This window comes from Cebidichthys violaceus, unplaced genomic scaffold (assembly GCF_023349555.1).
Source record: "Cebidichthys violaceus isolate CVI_PGR_0920_01 unplaced genomic scaffold, fCebVio1.0.p SCAF_3, whole genome shotgun sequence".
NCBI lineage: Eukaryota > Metazoa > Chordata > Actinopteri > Perciformes > Stichaeidae > Cebidichthys > Cebidichthys violaceus.
In genome coordinates, this window is record NW_027176483.1 from 16,595,627 (window position 1) to 16,608,046 (window position 12,420).

General features: G+C 44.0%; 1 protein-coding gene across 1 annotated transcript in view; it reads left to right on the forward strand.

Moving 5' to 3' along the window:
* The window catches only part of mical3a (microtubule associated monooxygenase, calponin and LIM domain containing 3a), a 60,430-nt gene that overhangs the window by 39,391 nt on the left and 8,619 nt on the right, over positions 1-12,420 (forward strand). Inside the window, exons 33-44 of the mRNA XM_068722792.1 lie at positions 691-852; positions 1,319-1,381; positions 2,583-2,657; positions 2,807-2,920; positions 3,011-3,090; positions 3,173-5,225; positions 5,318-5,412; positions 7,188-7,238; positions 8,065-8,172; positions 9,847-9,940; positions 10,869-10,919; positions 12,018-12,068. Of these exons, the coding sequence (XP_068578893.1) occupies positions 691-852; positions 1,319-1,381; positions 2,583-2,657; positions 2,807-2,920; positions 3,011-3,090; positions 3,173-5,225; positions 5,318-5,412; positions 7,188-7,238; positions 8,065-8,172; positions 9,847-9,940; positions 10,869-10,919; positions 12,018-12,068 (2,997 nt within the window). The remainder of the gene's footprint in view (positions 1-690; positions 853-1,318; positions 1,382-2,582; positions 2,658-2,806; positions 2,921-3,010; positions 3,091-3,172; positions 5,226-5,317; positions 5,413-7,187; positions 7,239-8,064; positions 8,173-9,846; positions 9,941-10,868; positions 10,920-12,017; positions 12,069-12,420) is intronic.

Genomic DNA, 12,420 nt, shown 5'->3' on the forward strand with positions numbered 1-12,420 from the left:
TGTGGGTTTCATTTTTAAAGGATTTCTTCAATAAGTGTGTGGCTTTTACTTTTTTTTTGTTGTCTTTGTTTTTTGGTTTGTTGTTTGCAGTTGTGTTTTTAACAAAAGATGTTGTGTTCAAAGGTGGGTCTCTTTGCTGTGAGCCATTTTAACCTGCCATTGACCCGTTTAATACCTCAGTTTTTGTATATGGCTTCAATACACTAATCTGAGAGATTCTTGTGTTTCCCCCGTAGGCGCTGCAGCTATGTTTTGGCATTGAGTGGCAGAATTGTTGTTTTCAACATGTGGATTTTATTTATTTCTTTAACCTTATACCTTTGAAGTTTATGGTTTTATTTTGTATTTTTTTGCAGTCTAGTGCATGCAGCCTCCCTCTACTTGGCCTCTCTGATGATTTATTTTAGTGCCACTGTTTTCTAACTGCCTCTCTGCCTTTTCTCCTTCATTTTTGTCCTGACCCTCCTCTCTCTCTCTCTCTCTCTCTCTCTCTCTCTCTCTCTCTCTCTCTCTCTCTCTCTCTCTCTCTCTCTCTCTCTCTCATCTACTCCTACCTTTTCGGCACACCTGCCTTCATCTCTCTTTATCTGGCTCTCTCTCTTTATCTGTCTCTGATTTCTTGGATCAAACACAACTTCCCCACAACACCATAAACACAACACTCCACCGAATGCTGACACCCTCATTTAGCCAGGAACCTACAGATCCAACAAGTCCTGCAGCCGGTGGATCCCCAGGCCATTCCAGGTTTGGTGAGAACCCACATGGACTCTGAGAAAGACAAGGAGGGCCAGCTGGCCTCAGCCTCCCAACTCTCCCAACCCTCTGCGCTCACGCAGCCCTCCTCCACAGGTAACCCACCCAGAGGAGCGGAACACCTGGGAAGGTTTTGCTGGGCGAGTCCAAGGCTTTAGGCCTTACAAGGTTAAGGTTCAGGGTGTCTCATTTCACCAGTGTGGCTGCTGCTGTTCTGTTTCGTACGTCTGTGTCTGCGACAGGAGGAGCCACCTCCCACAACTAACTCACCTGTTGTTTATAATCATCTCTGATTTTGTACATTTTTGTCATTTTTTTTTTTTTTTTGGAATGTCTTATTTTGTGTTCAATCTTTTCATTTGTCGTTCAGAGTCGCTGCGGTGAACGAAATGTTTAACCACATCCCAGTGCACCGCATAACCCCCTTGTCAGTTCCTTTTGATTTTGTTCCGCTTTGTTCTTTTGTGTTCTGCTGTGTTCTTTCCCCATGTGTCTAATTACTTTACTGTTATTTCCCTGCCATCTATCCCTCGTTGTTCTGTATCATCTGGTTTGAACGTAGCCCCTGCCCACACATCCGCCCGACGCGAGGCAGTGAGAGTCTGGTTGGAGTCCATGTCTGGAGGTAGCACAGACTCATAAGGGATCGTGACATCCCGCCTTAGACTCGCTCTCTATCTGTCTGGCCTTTTCCAGGAGCATGCAGAAAACACGCTCGGATGCCAGTAAACTCACAATCTTGCATGCTGCAAGGCTGTCGCACTCGAGAGTTCTGCGCTCTTTGGGACTCATTTCACTACCCAACCGCTTATCCTACCCCAACTTCCAAAATATTTTCTCTTCACTCACATAGTACACTATAATGAAATGTACTCCAGAGACAGAGGAGCCATCAATGCTTGAAAACACTTAACACCAATGTGTTTCTTGCGCTGATGTGTGAAGTATTACTGTTGCTATTTTTTTTTGGACTAACCCATAAATGGCACTTTTACTCGCACAAAGTTCAGATATTGAGGCTGTTGAGGTATTTTATCGACTTTTTAATCACTTGTCTGACTGTAATGAGAGTCCTACACACACATTTGGATTCATAGGAAACACTTATATTCTAGGTCAAAAGCTTTGTAACAATCCTTGTGCTCAAACCCACTAGACTTAGATGTTCGTTCAGGATTTGCCTGTGCACCCACATGGACAAAGTGTCTACTGTGATGGATGCTGAAATATTATTCAAAAACTGAATAGATTGGTTTTAGCTTTTGTTAGAAACAAAGTCTCTTCCATCAAATTTTGTTTGAACGAGGGATTATTGCTCGTCACTTAACCGATGTCATTAACATTTTGGTTTTGCTTTTGCTTGGTTTGAATGTCATCCATTTGCTCATTTAACAATGGATAGCTGCATGTATCTATTACTAATGCTGCTCTGAGCCAAAACCTTTGTTCATATTTATTGACTCATTTGTAGGATTTCATTTGTACGCAAAACTAATGTTTGATTTTCTTGCCAGAGAACTTTCCCCAAAAGCTGTCTTCAGAAAAACCCTATGGATTTTGGTTTTGAAGCCTTTTCATCCTTTTTCAACCTTTAATTTTTTCCTATTACTGCGCTCCACTCTTCAAAACTGGTTTTGATAGATTTTTTTTTATTATTAAGCAGTCTTTGAACTCTGGTGCTCTTCTTTTAACATTTTGCCTAAAGGGGGTGAATTTTCCAAAAAGAGTTCAGTGATGGTTAAGAAGTTGAAAAAGGTTCCTGCTTTGTTATTGTCTGTAGAGAATGTGTCACCCAGATGACTCTTGCCATTTCATTGTCATGTCAGAGCCCTGTGAGGATGACGATTTGGAAGCAGAAGCAGACAGTCCAGATGTTGAGCCCGGCACAGAGATGGATGAGGGTGAGCGGTCATTCAAATAATAATGTATCAATTCAATCACAACATGTTTGGTTCACAAAGAACTCTATTATGATAAAAGAATGTGAATGATTAACAATATAGTGCTGTGTAACAATTCAATATTTCATAATGTTGTGTCTGAATTCTAGATGACATCCCTTCAGATGCAGAAGCTGAGGCTCGTTTGCACCCGTCGGAGCGCACTGAAGTGCTCCAGGAGGAAGACAGGAAATCAGAAAGTCTGAAAATGGCCTCCAGTATCGGTATGTGTCCCTAATAATTCATCTAAATTGATCCCCCAGAAATATTTTTACATGAATAAAAAAAAATGTACTATTTTTGTTTCCATTCAGAGCCATCCAGCGTCAGCCCCATGCAGAAAGAAGAGTTTGTTCTTTCCTCACTCAAACCATCTCCAGAGCCTGAATCACAGGTGAGACAATTCCACACCTCTCAAGTGAAAGATATGTGATGTTGGTTATGATTAAATCCTGATCTTCTTGTTTATTTTCCAGATAACGCCGGTGAAGTCTCCTGGCACACGCTTTTTCCCAGAGCCGTTCATACCCGAGGAGAGGAAGACTGAGGGCTCAACTCCTTCTCCAGCCGCCAAGAGCCCACTGTGCCCTTCACCTGCTCCAGCCCAGGATCCTTCCTCTGTCCCTTCTCCTACTCTTACTGCTGCTTCCCCTGTCAACGTCCCTGCCTCATCTCCCCTAAGTTCACTCACCAAATCCCCCATCAACTCTCCAGCCGTCGAGTCACCTGTCAGATCGCCCGTCAGACCCACGGACAAGTCACCCGCTGGCTCCCCGATCTGCTCTCAGCCCACCCCCCTACCAGAGACTTGCACACCTAAATCTCCCGTCTACCCTCACCGCTCTATTTGCCCTCTCACGGGAAACCCCCTCTCCCCAATCTGTGCTCAGCCTTTGCCCTGCCAGGAACCCTCGTCGCCCCTCACCTCTGACTCTCCCGTCAGAACTCAGCCCATCCCCGGCGTCGTCACTTCGACGCCCATGACCAAAACAGACAGGGGCACGCCTGAACCCTCGAAGTCCATAGATTCCTCGACAGAGGAAACTCCATCTAAAAAGACGGATATCATTGAGGAGTTTTGGTTGAAGAGTGCCGAGATCAGGAAGAGCCTCGGTCTGACTCCTTTGGACCGCAGTAGTAAAATCTTGGAGAAGAGTGTTGTTATTGCTCCAGCGCAGGACTTCACCCCCATCACGACTCAGTCTCCAGATGTGCCAGAGGAGCAGAAGCCTGCCTTCACTGGCCGAGCTGTCATCCGCAGACTCAACATCACTCTTGAAGGTCAGGTCATCACCCCCATTGCTCCTGCGGAGCCCAAGAGTAATGGCTCTGATAGGAGGGACCTCAGCAGCAGCTCTGGTTTGGGGCTGAATGGGAGCATGGCCACGAGCCAGACAGCAAACAGTGACGGCTACAACACGTCTGACTCCGTCATGCTCACCCCGCCCTCCAGCCCGCCGCCACCTGTGCCTGCTAATCAGTCTCCAGCCGTGTTCAGGCAGCAGAGACATCAGGTGTGCTGGACCAACGGAACAGAAAGACCTCCATCCGAGCGTGCCAAAGAGCCGGCAAAAACCAAGAGTCCTGTTCCCGCACCGAGGACCCAACTGAGCCCCGTGTCTGCACCAAAACCCGCGCCCAGGAAGGTCCAATCGCCTCAGGCAGATCCAGAAACGACTCCAGTGGTCGTCATGAGGGAGAAGAAGAAGCCACGGCCGCAGGAGGTGAGGAAGTCGTTCGTGGAGACGGTGGAGGAGATTCCGTTTGCTGATGACGTGGAGGAGTCCTACGACGAGCGGACACCAGAAACGAGCATGAACAGGTACTATACGCCACCCACCAGCAAGCCCAGCAGGGACAGACCTCCACTGCATCTGGCTCTAGCAATGGAAAACGGTAAACCCAATATCCCTGTCAACCAAGCCCTTAAGAACCAGAGGGCAACTCAATTCTCCCCAGAGGCCAAGGAGATCGCAGAGGAGAGGATGAAGGCCAGAGAAAAGTCCGTTAAGAGCCAGGCTTTGAAAGACGCCATGGCCAAGCAGCTAAATAAAATGAAAGAGTCTGAAATAGACAAGGGTGCCTCACCTAAAGTGGCCTGGAGCGTAACCCCAGATGTTGCCGGAAAAAGTAAAAAGTCCGCCGGATCTCCAAAGACGTCAGCCGTGAAAGCTCTGGAGTCGAAGAAGGCAGAGACTTTACCCGAGCGCTTCTTCAGCAGCAACAAGAGTCTGGACAGCTCGGTGGCTTCGTCGGACGGCTCCTCCGCGAGTAAGAGCAAGAAACGAAGTTCCCTCTTCTCGCCGCGCAAGAATAAGAAGGAGAAAAAAGCCAAGAATGACAGCAGCAAGCCCTCCGGCACAGACGAGACCCCGCCCAAACACAAGTCACTGTGGAAGGCTGTCTTCTCGGGGTACAAGAAGGACAAAAAGAAGAAGGACGATAAATCTTGTCCGAGCACGCCATCCTCCAGCTCCACCACTCAGGACTCTGGGAAGAAGAAAACGTCACCTCTTGGGAGATCTTCAGGTAAGAAAGGCGATCCAGAGCAGTTTGTGAATGCGATACTTGTTCGTAGTATTTCTAGAAAACAAAAACAAAACTGTGTTTGCTTGTTACAGACTTGAAATCACGCAGAAACTTGAGCTTCTCTGAGGAGTCGGACCTGTCCTGTGATGATGTTCTGGAGAGGTCCTCCCAGAAGTCAAAGGCAGATGTGAGTAATAATAGACGCAGTAAAATATGTCGCATCTTCACCATGAGGTATTGAGACGCGTATAGCCTCGCAGACTAAAATGCCAAGACATTTTAGTCTGCGAGACATCTGCTGACAATCAGTGGAGAGCAGCTGCTCAGAGCCAGGCAGCAAACTCCAGGGAGCGGTCGTCTAAATGAGGACGTGACTCACCACCACCACTCGAAGATTCTCAACATTTTTCAATCGTTTTGGTTCTTGTTGTTTTAGATTTCCAGACCTCAGTGAATGAAATGGCATTTGTGGCTTAGGAAAGGATGCAATAGATGTGACATCTATCCTCGCTGTTTAACTTCCTTTGAAAACCATTTTTCTTGAAATGATTTCCTCCCCTGCCAGCAACACGTGGACATCTTTGACCTTGTATCAGACCTACAGAAGGATGCGATTAAGGAGGAGAAACTGGAGAAGGAGAGAAGGAGGGAGTTAAAGGAAAGAAAGAGGTTGAAAGAGAGTCATAATAAAAGAGAGCGGGAAAAAGAGGTTGATCGAGAAAAGGAGAAAGACAATGAGGAGGTATTGTGCAGAAAGGGGTTAAATGAGTTTGAATTTCATCTAAACATAATTTTGTAAGGAGGCAAATATATAAATTATATTTTATAATGTACACAAAGCTTGCTTCTGGCTTTAAAACCGACCTCAAATTAATCTTCAATACTTTATACATCCTTTTTTTCTTTAAGTAGTGTTAAAATAGAGTGTTTACATTCTGGCCCCAGGTAATCTCAGAACAAATCATGATATAAAACACAGTACCACAAAACGACACGTTAACGTCATCACGACAGCCAATAACAAAATTACTAAATGAGGGAATTATTCAAAAGACTGGATTCATTAAATATGCAGATGGAATATTAGGACGATGCAGAACTTCTGCACAGAATACCCACATTTCTATCATATGAGTTCCTTTATTTGAAGCCATTTGCATTTATTATGTTATGACTGAAATTCAAAATGATTGTCTCCAGTGCTGCTGTGTGTGTGTGTGTGTGTGTGTGTGTGTGTGTGTGTGTGTGTGTGTGTGTGTGTGTGTGTGTGTGTGTGTGTGTGTGTGTGTGTGTGTGTGTGTGTGTGTGTGTGTGTGTGTGTGTGTGGTGGTTTAGATAGGTACAGTCGAGTTCAGGGCCCGAGGCATGAATTCATTAACCATTGTAAACACGTTTTTTAAAAACTCAAACACGCTCCCACTTTGTTTTTCTTCATTTTTACTACCCATATGAAGAATTGACATTTTGTTATGTTTTCAATTATGGTGATTTGAATTTGGACCTTATACAGCTCCAGTAATAGGTTAAAGCTGCTTCATGCCTGCCAGGCCGTGCGCAATTTAATACGAGTCCACAGGGATCCAGTAGACTAGTCTCTAGTGACTGTTGTGGTTGTGTATAGTTCTCTAGATCAGTGAGTGTATTGTATATATTGCCGTAGAGGTTATTGTAGACTGAAAATAACAGACCTGTCTATCTGCTTTATGGTACAATCCTTGGTGTTAGAATCTTCTTACAATATGTTTTGTAATTGATGTTTTGTTCGACTCATTTCTGATTAACATAGATGTATAAAATGTTGCTGCACCTTGTCATTTTTTTGTGTTGGTGTGGGATATTAACATTGCCTGTTTTGAGTGTACCAGCTAAATTATAATTTTTTTTAATTTTGACCAATTTAACATAATCATTAACCCATTTAATCATCATCGTTTCCTCCCTTTTTGTTTTGTCTTCCCCAAGTCTGTTTATGTTCCTCACGCACTGGCGTTCAAGAGATCGTACGCCACAAAGGTAGTATTACATACGTTCCCATTGATAACCCCCCCCCCCCCCCCCCCCCCCAACCCCTCAGCGCATGTGCCAGTTTACTGTCATAACACCTCATGTGCATCTGGCCTAAAAACTAACCGTCCTCTCTGTGTGCATGTGGCAGTCGGACCGCAGCGTCCGCTCACTCACTGCTGGACATCCGCTCTGTTAAAACATGGACTTTTCCAACAGCGCCTCACTTTCCTGGTCACAATGATGCTGCCTCTGCATCTCTTGATATCAGGGGCTGTTCCTCTCTGACTGGTGTGATATTAACCTGCCTCTCTGTCACTGCGCCACTGTTTTTACTCCAGTCTGGTTACAGGGATAACGTTGACGTTTTCCTCCAGTGCTGTTCTCTCTTTTCTCTTGATTCATGCCAGCTTTTTATGTCCTCGCAAGTGAGCTGATAGCTTATTCACATACTGTATCGCCCATTATTTCGGAAGATTTCATAATGTGAAGGATTATAAATATGAGAGCTGCAGTGAAGTTGCTATTTTATGAGTCACATTGTGCTCTTTATTGTGTTTCCCTACCTTGAAATTGCAATTTGTAGGACTAGAAGCCTGTAGATAATGTGTAGTGTGTAGATAGATTCTGTGGAGTGAAGTTTGAAATATCCCAAAGTAGATTTTATTGTGCTAGTCGATGTTGACCCTCGCCTCCTACGAGATGTAATGAGTTTCCCCCCCCCCCTCCTCTCTTGTTCAGTTTTTCGGAAGGGTCAGGGCCCCATGGAGTCAACATATTAGTAGCTTGTGAGTGAGACTTCTCTGACCCTGCGTTTGTTTTGTTATTGCACCAGAAAACCTACACGGAGGAAGAGCTGAATGCCAAGCTGACACGAAGGGTCCAGAAAGCTGCACGGCGGCAAGCCAAGCAGGAGGAACTGAAGAGGCTGCACAGAGCTCAGGTAACTGACCTCTGGGGGCTTTTCCTCCGTCACCGCTGTGAGGTGGACATTCGTTCGTTAAATGTCTCAGGAACTATTGAACGGATTGACATTTATGTTCTCCTCTGGATGACTAATACGTTTGGTGATCGTCTAACTTTTCATTTTGCCCTCCATCATCAGGTCAACATTTTCAGTTGGTCTAATAATTTGGTTCGCAGCGAGATACTCGACATCCCCATCAGCTTTCACTGTACTTTTTATTTGGCGCGTTAGCATGCTGATGTAGGCTCAGCTCCTAGCATCACTGTGGTTAAGTACTCACAGAGCTGCTAGCGTGGCTGCAGGCTCTCGGCTGCAGTCTTCTGATGTCATGTTGAAATTAGGTCTGATGCATTCTTTTGTGTTCGTTCACTTGTGGTGTTTATGTGCTGAAAAGCTCTTTTTAAACCGTTTCACCAAACCATTATTCATCTCATTCATGTCAAACTATTTATAAAAGAAGTGGGTTAAGTTTATGTATGTATTTTTAGTGGCATGCTGGAAATAGGCTACAAACGTATTGTTTTCACTGCTACTCAGTGTTGTCCAGTTGTTTTCTTTATTTAGTTTTTTTATGTACGAAATTGGAAATGAACTTATTTGTCCAACTGCCTCTGTGGCTGGTGGATTTTAAAATCTAGCAGCCACTTGCATATTTTACCAGCATTGGCCTGGTGGCTGGTGCTTATTCCCAGCGCCGTCCTGGATTGCGGCCAAATTCATACTTTGGTTAGGAAATTTACTGATGTTGAAACTCTGCATCCGGCTTCCAGTCCGCTGACGCAGCACTAAGCTACAGCTAAAGTCTCTGCTCCTGGAGCTGCGGTTAGCTGGCCTAAATTCTGCCTCTTCCTTTTAGTGGCTATTTGCAGAACCCAAACCACGCTTCTTGTTTAGCTCCTCTTGCTGCATGGCACTGATAAAGTTCAGCACTGACAGAGGAAGTTCGAGTCTTTGGATTAAGCCGTTTCTGCTCATTTTGTACATCTCTCATTCTACCCCTTAAATCACCTTTACCCACATTGAACCATTTAATCATTTATCAAGTCATATTTGAACTAGTTTGAACTATTTGTACATGGGTCACTCAAAGACATCGCCTATCAGCACATTTTAAAAAGAGAATTACTGCTACATACAAAATGTAAATATGTCCTTAACTTTTTTCCTCATAGCATTAATAGTTTAAAAGTAGGTGGGTTTGGCCTCCATTAACAGAGCCCTTAGGAGATATTCTGCATGCCGCTCCCGGACGTCCTAAGAGGCTGCACCCCCTCTATCATCTACTGCCAATCACAAGAGAGAGCGTGGTGTGGGCCGAAGAGGGGAGAACTATGAAATATCAATCGTTTCTGATCAAATTCGCGAAATATTTGGCCGTCACAGCAGGCTCATGTGCCTGTATTCTTTCATTAGCAGTGCTAATCACAGTGCTCCCGCTGTGCCTTGATAGGTTTATTTTTAATGAGGGTAAACTGTTGCATTAGTAGACCGTAAAGGTAACCTCCGCAGCAGCCTCCCTTAGAAACGTGTGGCACGAATAAGTTATAAGGACTTAGTGGTAGATGTTATTCTGCGCAGCCATGTGAGATAACTGGGATTGTTTGTAATGGACTGTGTTTCATTAATACCGTGACTCTCTTGTCCGTTCAGATCATCCAGAGGCAGCTGGAGCAGGTGGAGGAGAAGCAGAGGCAGCTGGAAGAGAGGGGCGTAGCTGTGGAGAAAGCTTTGAGAGGAGAAGCAGGTAACAGTTCAGTCTACACCTGCTCTATATGGGGAAAAAAACCTCTGTTATGATTTGAAACCATTTAAATGAATTGAATTGAAAGTTAACTTTCCTCTTAAACCTTCATTCATTTTTTTTAAGTCAATCTCGTCATCCCATGTGGCGTTGATGTACCGGTAGTGCTGCTGCAGTTAGACAAATTACCCACATTCAGTGAACCAAAGGGTGTAGTAAGTTCCATAACGCTTAGAACAATTTCTATATTAACATTTTACAAGTGATTTACTGCATGCATGGCAATTAAGTCTGGTATTTGTGTCAGCGCTGGCTCCGTGAGACCACGTTTTATCTTTAGTTCAGCCTTTTCTAGAGCTCTAAAGGGAATAATAATAATATCGATGATTAGGATGATGTAACCAAGAAAGTGCATTAACTCAGAAAAGCTGTCCCTCTGCGGTCGTTTACGCTGTGTTTGAAATCACAGTCTGCATTTCCAATTCACGCAGCCGCACTGAAGCAGATATTCCAGCACGTAGGTTTGTGTGGAGCAGAAAGACATTTGTTTCTCCGAAGTAATAAGCCTAAATTGGTCTGGACAAGGGACTATCACAGACGATATATTTCCGAGGGGGAAGAATGCGTTATGTGTTAGAGGGCAGTACAGTTCATTATTGGGTACAGTTTTATAAGAGTGTGAAGCATGAATAGCACATCAGTAGTAATAACTCATCATTTACGTCATGTTAGTTTTGTATGCGAGAAGGGCTTAATGATGATGATGGTAACATACGCTGTTATCTACGAATGCATGCACGCAGATGAACATTTCTTTAAATTCGGCCAATTTTCCTACCAACCAAATAACTCTTTACTTTTCCCATCAGCTGTGTCTCCAGCCAATTGTTTGAGTATGTTTTAACTTGTTTACTACTCTACTCTCTTAAAGGATTGTATAAAGGTACTTATACATTACCCAAACAGCACAAAAGAAGATCAGGTATTAGATTTACCGTAGTTTCCTTTTTATTAATGACATGTCACACTGTTATGTAGGCTCCATCTGTGGTGACACACTGCACCATTTCTCCATCTCTGAACATGTTGATCTTTTGTTCGTTCATAACTTGTCAGTCCGAGCTGCATGCGATCAGGAGAATGTGTGTCCCGACATAGATTTGTGTTTGCTCATTCTGGATGTGTTTTGTCTCCTTCACTGCCTTGACTGACTGTTTCTGTACTCTGATCAAGACTCCGATCACGTTACATTTCATAAATACAATCAGAATGCGAGAAACCAAATATTAATTGGTTTTCAGGCTGACAACTTCGTTTATCGCAATATTTTCTGCAAACGTTTGCTGTGGCTGATTGACTTGATACAGATGTTTCTCTGAGATCGTATCTATTCCATTTCTTATTTATTTTTTTACTGTGGTGAGTAACAGCAATCCAGAGTTGTTTATGACTTTGTCTGTTGCACTCAATGATCACACTTAACACTCAGCTGCTCTTTCAGTCTGAAACGATTAAGTGTTAAATAATTGAATTATTGCAATCGGAACATTTGTGCACATGGATTGGATGATACGTAACTGGAGAAATGAAAGCTTTTCTCGCTGTTTGCTCTAACTACAACTTTGTCAAATTAAGTGCACGCAATACAAAATTGATAATTTCCTCAACACATTACAAGAGGCGTTGTGTGATATTAAACAGACTGAGCCAATAAACAGCAACACAGCAAATCTATGTTGCAGCCTGTTATCATTTTTTAAATAAATGCCATATATTAGTATTGCTCAGCCTGACTGCATTTTGCACTGTGGTGAGTACTGATGGACTCTCTTTGTTCTGAGTGTTGCTGCAGTGTGTGTGTGTGTGTGTGTGTGTGTGTGTGTGTGTGTGTGTGTGTGTGTGTGTGTGTGTGTGTGTGTGTGTGTGTGTGTGTGTGTGTGTGTGTGTGTGTGTGTGAGAGAACTATTTGCAAGAACATGCATGACTTGCTGTTGTTGGAGAATTTTGTGCGTGTGTTTGTGTGCTCAGTTTGGGGCTGTGTGAAATAACGCCTATCTCTAATATATCCCTGTCATTGTAGACTATTGGGGAGATTCTAATTACAGTGAAATCCTGGACTTGCATCTGGGCGGTATGTATTTCAAATCTGTCGCTTCAAACTAACCTAATGGCTAACCCATCTGTCCTCCTACCCCCCCCCCCTTCACCTTTTACTACTTAAGCTTTGTACCCCTCATATCTACCTTGATTAGCTACTGGCAGGCTTTCAGCTACTGGCAGGCTTTCAGCCTCATTGCAATATCCCCCCCCCCCCCATTTCCTCCACCCGCACTGAGTTTCTAGTTCAGACTCTCTTTACATCAAACAGAGATCAGACACTTGGCCTCGTGCTGTCCTCTTAAGATTGTCTTTGATCTCTATGAACTCATAAATGATGAATGAATCAGTAACTTTTATTTGGGACTCCTCAGCACGCAGACTTC